This window comes from Astatotilapia calliptera, chromosome 12, assembly GCF_964374335.1.
Source record: "Astatotilapia calliptera chromosome 12, fAstCal68.1, whole genome shotgun sequence".
NCBI classification, from domain to species: Eukaryota; Metazoa; Chordata; class Actinopteri; order Cichliformes; family Cichlidae; genus Astatotilapia; species Astatotilapia calliptera.
In genome coordinates this window covers 33,186,380-33,194,594 of record NC_137433.1, presented here as the reverse complement: position 1 = coordinate 33,194,594, position 8,215 = coordinate 33,186,380, and the positions used below count along the sequence as shown (strand labels likewise).

Sequence of the window (8,215 nt, the reverse complement as noted above, 5' to 3'; positions counted from 1 at the left end):
TAAAAAGTCCCATGCAAGCAGGCAAAAATAACGGACTGAAAAATTTAGACTTTATGTGACAATAAGGCTTGACTGGAAATTACAGGGAACTCGATTTTACTTTGCAAACAGAGTGAAACACTTTATGTGCAAACTTACATCAGCATTGCGACCAATCACAAGCTTCAAGCTGATTGCGTCAGAGCAGCTGAAAGCCTATCGGGTTTCACCACGATGGTAGAAAAGATCGCAGACACAGCCCATTTTCTTTAGGCATTTGAGAATTGTCGGGGCTCGGGTCAACAGGGAAACCTAAAGGTTTCTACTGACTTTAATACGGACACCCGGTAATTTCTGAGTTCAGACAGCAACACAACAGGATACATCAACATGGTGGTTGTAGCAGCTGGGGCTGGAGGAGCCCACAAAGTCCTTCTCATATCAGGGAAGCAATCCGGCTCACAGACGGCCCTCAGCCGGCCCATCTCTGTCGTTTTACCGTCAACGGCCAGCCAAGTGTCGTCGGATTCAGACTCCAACACTTCTGCAGGGCCGCCGGTGCGAAAAAGACAGAGACTCACACATTTGAGTCCTGAAGAGAAAGCGCTTCGCAGGTTTGTTCAAAAATAAACCCTTATCTATAATTATATCTGTGTGTAATTACTTATTTCTAAAGCGTAAATGGGGCCATTGTTCAAGAAATTAATACAGAGACACACCCAAAGATATCGATCCCCTAGCAAGACAATAGGTGCTATGTTTACGGTTTAGTTCAAATGCCAAGAAAATATAAATGCAAGCTCAAATGCTGTGTGACTATAGCGGTGTAAATAGGTTATCTCCGCACTATAACAACTGTCATGTGAAGCTGTTAAATATCATAAACGTTATCGTATCTGCGCTGCACTTTAAGCTAGCTGGTCAAAAGTATGTGAGGGATTTAAATGTTGGTGGACCCGCCCGGCTCTGCTGTTACAGAGCAGGACATTGATATCATGCTTTGCCTGCGTGGCAGGAACATGGCCGGTGATTGCGCAGTACTGTGAACTCAAAGTCATGTCAGAGGGCTTAGTCAGCATCGTGGAAACTAATTTTCCCCCCACTCCTTCCTTTTTTTTCCAGGAAACTCAAGAACAGAGTGGCAGCTCAGACAGCCAGAGACAGAAAAAAGGCAAAAATGGGGGAGCTGGAGCAACAAGTCCTAGAGTTGGAGCTGGAGGTATACACTGTTACACATTATAGCCATAGCATTAATTTGTAATTGCATGTCTTAGTATGAAGAAATGCAAAGCAAATTTTTTTTTTAACCGTTTGTGCCATTTCATGTGATACTTCACACTTTAGTTCCTGAAACTGTTGCAGGTTTCATTCACAGACATCTGTTTCCTCCTGCAGAATCAGAAACTTCACATTGAAAACAGGCTACTCCGGGAAAAAACAAATGGCCTGCTCACAGAAAATGAGGAACTGAGACAAAGACTTGGATTGGACACTCTTGACTCGAAAGAGAAGGTAAAAAAAGAATGGAGAGCTGAGAGGGGAAGTGGTGTGGGCTGGATTGCAGGGATTGGAAAATTGTATTAATTCTTTTTAAATCTTTTTTTCCCTCAAAGGTTCAGGTTATGTTGTCCACCGGGAACGATGCAGATTTGGGGATCGGGTCTTCTGAGTCCGCAGCACTCAGGCTATGTGTGCCTCCGCAGCAGGTGCAGGCCCAGCAGTCCCTAAATCTGAAGACTTCCCAATGGATACAGATAGTCCTGACTCTTCAGACAATGAGGTGAGTCCCTGCTAAAGTGTGGGTCTTAAGATTTCCACCAAAGCTCCACAACAATTCAGAACGAATACTTATACCCCCTTTCTTTCTCTCCCTAGTCTGATTTGCTGCTGGGCATTCTGGACATCCTTGACCCAGAGTTATTTCTCAAGTCTTGTGAACCAGACTGCCAGGAGCCGCAGGTCCTGTTGCTCGGAGGGGGTGAGCCAGTACCTACCACCCCATCTCCAACTGTGGGGCCCACATCAGTTAAGCTGGAGACCCTTAATGAACTGATTCACTTTGACCACATCTATACAAAGCCCGTGGAGGAAGTGAGTAGTGGGCAGCACACCGACTTGGAGAGCGGCACAAATGAGAAGAATGACGAGGTAGCCTTCCCCGTTACTGAGGTCATGGTGGAGGAGGAGACCATCTGCGTCAAAGATGAACCACAGGAAGTGGTCATCCCTGCATGTAATAGTCAGAGTCAGGCAGTTGAGCTTTTCTCTGGACCCTCCTCTCCTGCCCTCAACAGTCTGGAGAAAGAAGCCTGCCTGGCGGACACCTACAGCGACTCCGGATATGAAGGTTCCCCTTCCCCTTTCAGCGACATGTCGTCCCCCCTGTGTGCAGAGAGTGCCTGGGATGACATGTTTGCTAATGAACTATTCCCCCAGCTTATCAGTGTCTGAATCAATCCCTCTACCCAATAATACAGATGTATTTCCATAATGTATATACACATGTAAGAGTTAATGTGTAGCCTAATAAATTACAGAAGCACCCTATTTCTCATTAACAGAACATCTGAACAGGATAATATTCAGTCTCCTTTTATTACAGCCGGTCTGTATCCATCTGTGATAGATGGAGTTCTAAATAGTTTATATTAGCATGACCTAATTTTGCATATGATTTAATAGTTCACTGGTAGGTGAATCCATTATTTCTGTAAAAAAAGTAAAATTTTAAGGGGGAAATGGAACCGATCATTTAAATATAAATTATTTATCTGTTCTGCTTTGGAGTCGTATGTATGCTTGTTTAAAAAAAAAAACGTCTTCTTCTTATTTTTGACTGCTCTCCTTGTAGTGTAATTGCCGCATTAAAAAACTTTTTGCATCGCATCTTGTCTCTGTATTGTGCCATTTTATGAAATTTCTATTTTTTGCAGGATGCTAATACTCACATTTTGTCTTATTCTCCACCCGCTGTGCTGGGGACCAAATTAAACTTTCAGTCTTTAATCACGTTATCTATATACTAGTTTAATAGACTTTTTGCAGATGAGGCATGAGTCACATTTGAAGAGCTGATGGGAGTCAACATGAGAAATCTAACTCTTCCATACCTAGCTTTTATGATTTCTACATGAAACTTTACACAGGTTTTCCTCCATTAGGTTTACACATAATCAAGAAGAAAAGAAGGCAAGATGTAAGATTGAGGAAGCATAAACTTGTGCTTTTTAAAAAAAAAAAAAAAAATTTTTTGGCCTTTTTTCAGCTTTATTAGATGGATACAGGAAAGAGAGGGGAAGACAGGCAGCAGAGGCCCGCAGGTCTGACTCGAACCCGGGCCAGCTGCTCTCAGCCATGCGGCATATGGTTGCCTGCTGAAATTTAACAAACAGTTGAGGCAATTTATGGCAACTTCTTGGCTTTATATCATGTCTGTAAAACCTTGGATTGCTTAAAACTTAAACTCTGACTATAAATCTGAACAAAATCAATGAAAAATGTTTACCTTTCACAGTGTAGTTTTTGTGACCGGTGTATTTTCTCGCTTTGGAAATTACTTTCTCATAGTATAATTTGGTTGTTGATGTTACTCTACCTGAAGATGAAAAAGAAAAGCTGAGATGAATCAGATTATAAGACCTGTAATCAGCACTGAAAATAACTGTTATAGACACACAAAGTTCAGAATTCTATAGACGATTACTAAGACAGATCATTTTTAGAAGACGTGTCATCTTTTGAATCACTTTATCATCTTACTTCAACTCATCAGCCTGTTTTTCTCTTCTAGTTTTTCTTTAGTCGAATCATGGTTTATTCAGTTACGGTTATCTTGGTGTAGTATGTATGAGCAAAGGTTAGGGTACTTTTTAAAGATATCTGGTCAACTTTCCTGTCCTTGTTTGTTAAATACCCTTACATGTGCAAACACAGTGTTTATAGGCCCTCTTTCTCCTGTGCAGCACAACGTTGCTGATCCAGGAGGAAGGGCTGCATTACATAACACTTCTAATGTTACTGGGAGTTTCCTGGGCCTCTAACCTGAGAGAATTTTTGTCAAACCTTTCCATGAAAAAGAGGTCAGCAGGTGTAATTGGTGTTTTGGCTTAGTGTGACGAGGATAAGCAGAAGAGGGGGAAAACACCATGGCCCTCAGTCATTTATTTAAATCACAATGAGGCCTCCTTGTATGCTAGAGGAGACAGTTTCCCTCTTTTTTGGTCCCTGAAGGTATGATTGGTATGACCCACCCATTAAGTAACAACCTTAAGAGTCTGTCCTTGTGAGCTGATTATATCAGGTTTTTAGATGCAGAACTGATCTTAAAACTACAGGATCAAACTGCCCATCTCCATCAGCTTTAGCTCCTTTATATGATTACAAAGCGCTGTGAAAGTATTTGCATGTCCTTCTTTGTTTTATAGCATCTGTGCTGTATGGAGTAGGTGTCAGCAATAGCAAAGACAAACAATAAAATCATAAATTCAGCTATTTCATTGATCTCTACTGACTTTTTATGTTCTTGCGGCAGGATTAAAAAAACCACAACATCCTTTGACGTAGCTATGTGTCAGCTACTTTGAAATAGTGAGGTGAAAAACTGAATTTCCTGTTTTGAAAGCCACAGCAAAGACTAAATCAGCCTTACAGCTGTTGAGCTGAAACTAAAACCTATCTGCTGCTCCAGCAGGTCTTTCGATTTCAGGTTGTAGATTCTGATTTATTTAGAGAAAACAGGCTAATTTCTGTTTCGACATGGTGTGTATCCGTGTGTGGAGTCTTTACCCTGCCAGATCCTCATTGCAAAATCAGTATGATGTCCATTTGCACCCTTGTAAAAACAGAGTAGGAAATTGTGCAATAATTAACAATGAGTCAGTGTACATCATGCTTCCTGACTCCTGTTTATTCTACACAGGCATCCTCATGTAAACCAAACTAAAGACTTTCCATTATGAGAAAATGTTAAAGTGAGCACTCTACTGACGTTTAACATGTGGGAAACAACACTTTAAAAAATCTTGATTCTCCTGATTCTTTTTTGAAAATATACTTCATGTTTAGAAAAAAATCTGGTACTTGATACCTTTGTAGCATAGATTAAATTCAATTCAATTTCATTTATACAGCGCCAAATCACAACAGCAGTCGCCTCAAGGCGCTTTGTATTGTAAGGTAGACCCTACAATAATGTAGCTTGCCATCACCAGTGTGTGAATGTGTGTGTGAATAGGTGGATGACTGGATGTGTAAAGTGCTTTGGGGTCCTTAGGGACTAGTAAAGCGCTATACAAATACAGGCCATGTACCATAATACATACAGAGAAAACCCCAACAATCAAATGACCCCTTATGAAAAAGCACTTTGGTGACAGTGGGAAGGAAAAACTTCCTTTTAACAGGAAGAAACCTCCGACAGAACCAGGCTCAGGGAGGGGCGGGGCCATCTGCTGCGACAAGTTGGGGTGAGAGAAGGAAGACAGGATAAGACATGCTGTGGAAGACAGACAGAGATTAATAACAGACGTCTATTAACACATAGTGAGTGAGAAAGGTGACTGGAAAGGAAAAACTCAATGCATCATGGGAATCCCCCAGCAGCCTACGTCTATTGCAGCATAACTAAGGGAGGATTCAGGGTCACCTGGTCCAGCCCTAACTATATGCTTTAGCAAAAAGGAAAGTTTGAAGCCTAATCTTAAAAGCAGAGCTAGTGTCTGTCTCCTGAATCCAAACTGGAAGCTGGTTCCACAGAAGAGGGGCCTGAAAACCGAAGGCTCTGCCTCCCATTCTACTTTTAAATACTCTAGGAACAACAAGTAGGCCTGCAGTACGAGAGCGAAGTGCTTTAATAGGGTGATATGGTACTACAAGGTCATTAAGATATGATGGGGCCTGATTATTTAAGACCTTGTATGTGAGGAGCAGGATTTTGAATTCAATTCTGGATTTAACAGGAAGCCAATGAAGGGAAGCCAATACGCCAATAGATTCAACAAAGAGCTGGACACATTCCTCAGAGATTTGCTGCAGTGTTGTCAACAAGGAAATTATAACACAGAAAAAAAGGTGGTCACTGAATATTTTCTCTTTTTTGGAGAACAAATAGCTCCAGATCAGCTCATTCCCTGTAAACCAAAGATTTTGTGCAGGAAATTACAGTAAAACACAAGTTTCTGAAATACTCAGACCACTCTGTCTAGTACCAACAACCATGCCATATTTAAAACCACTCAAATCATCTTTTCTTTCTATTCTGATACTCATTGTAAACTTTGGCAGGTTATCTTGAGCTTCTCCTTTAACCTCTGGCATCAACAACTCACCTCAAAGTACAAAATTTGCTTCAAAAGTAACACTTAAAAAATGATGTTCAAATAAACAATTAAAAAACATGTAAAAACCTCACAGAGCACTGTAAAAATAAAGTCTGTTATATTTTTAATACACATACAGGGCTGATGCTGGTCAATAGTGATGTTGGGCAGATATACTGGTGCATATTTAGGAGAAATACATATTTAGGCAGTGAAATCCATTTAACAAACAGCAACAGTGCATAAAGGATTATAAAAGAAGGTCAATAAACTCCAGACTACTTATTTAGATTTGTCTATCTTACAAATTCATATAAATAACAATATAAATAATATAATAACAATATACAGTGATGTAGATTTTTCAGGTGTACAATGAAATCTATGTCTTTTTACAATATTAATAACATCTTTCTGTAAAAATCATGTAAGGTGAAAAAAAAGGCACCACAACTCGGAGAGCAATATGAAGATACGGGAACAATTCCTTCCTGAAATATGATCAAATAGCTGTACACCCTTCCCTTTTTTGTCACGTCAATCCTGGTAGTTACAGAAGTCTTTCTCTACACAGGTTAACAGAATCACGTTTTCTTGTGTGAATAATATAAGTCAAATTACGCTTAATCAGCAGATTACTGTTTGTAAATATAAACATTTGCTTTAGAAGAACATGAGTCAGTCAGCAATTTAAAAGGCGGCATATTTATGACTGGGAGGTTATCTTTGTAAGCCACTTGATGTTCATTACATGGCATTAAATTATTACATAGGTTGGATTCTCGATCTGCCTTTACTTTTAAACCCTTTTAAAATATTTTTCTATGGTATTCTACAGAAAAAGTAAGTCTAATCTGTTTGTTTACATGCTTTTATGAAGCCTGCATGCCCTGTTAGAAAAATCCACTGCAGTCACCTTGCTGTATCAGCAGGTATATTATGTTAATGTTGATACTGAACATATATGCATAATGTTTTCCCTTAAAATACAATACTTTGGTGACTGCAAATTCTGATTACTTTCTTCATTTAGGCTTGTTTTCATTTTCCGAAAGGGTCCTAAATGTGCACTTCTACACCATCAGGAACCCAACTTGCTTCATAGTGTCAAACTTCATACTTAAATTAAAGCCAGATTTGTCATGCTAATATGACACTGTTGTCACCTGTGCATGGATTTGGCTAAACCTTAGAGTATGTCTCGAGTTACTTCACTCAGCAGGATTATAAAGAGGATTGCTAAACCTACACTGCCAGCTGCCCTCTTCAATGTCAGTGCGGATCCACAGATAGAACTTTAAAGGTCTTTATAATGAACATTAAAAATATCTCTTTTAGATTATATCTTTATAGCCTGCAATTTGACACAAGGACAGAAACTTGTTCCAGTACTTTTCTCTTTTTTTTCATTGTTATCTTTAAGAAAATCTACCAGCTGATCAAACAGAATTTAGACACAAAATGAATCGTGTGCAAAGCAAACAAGAAGTCAAGGCAGCTAGAAGGCCATAACATGCCTCATGTGACAGTTTTCTCATGTGAGGATAAGTAGAGTTGCTGGCTGGGGGTGAAAGGTCCACCAGACCCAAATGAAGAATAAAAATGGCTCAAACACTCACTCTGGTCTCAATGTTAAAAGACTAATAAACGGATTACAACCTGAAGTGGTGAATGGGATACAGGATTGGTACTGAGAGAATTTTACGAATGACTTTATGAATGAGCTGGAGATAAGTGAGTCATTGTGTAGGTAACTGCCAACAAACGTCATGTGTCCATCTCTGTTTGTGAACAGGGAGAAACACAATGTACCCCCATGTTTAAAAATGACAGTGCTGTCACAGTACGGTAACAGTCTTCCAGTTTCTAAAGGTGTGGTTCTATTCCCATAATAGAAACCAACCACGGTATTTAAGCCT

The 8,215-nt window shown here is 39.8% G+C and overlaps 1 protein-coding gene across 1 annotated transcript; it reads left to right on the top strand.

The window, feature by feature from the left end:
• The first annotated feature begins 233 nt into the window (after positions 1–233).
• On the top strand, positions 234–2,865 carry xbp1 (X-box binding protein 1). The gene is given in 6 exon segments (XM_026188248.2): positions 234–593; positions 1,102–1,198; positions 1,375–1,491; positions 1,593–1,673; positions 1,676–1,759; positions 1,855–2,865. Coding segments are annotated over 6 exon segments (1,179 nt in total). The 5' UTR covers positions 234–369; the 3' UTR covers positions 2,431–2,865.
• The last annotated feature ends 5,350 nt before the right edge of the window (positions 2,866–8,215 follow it).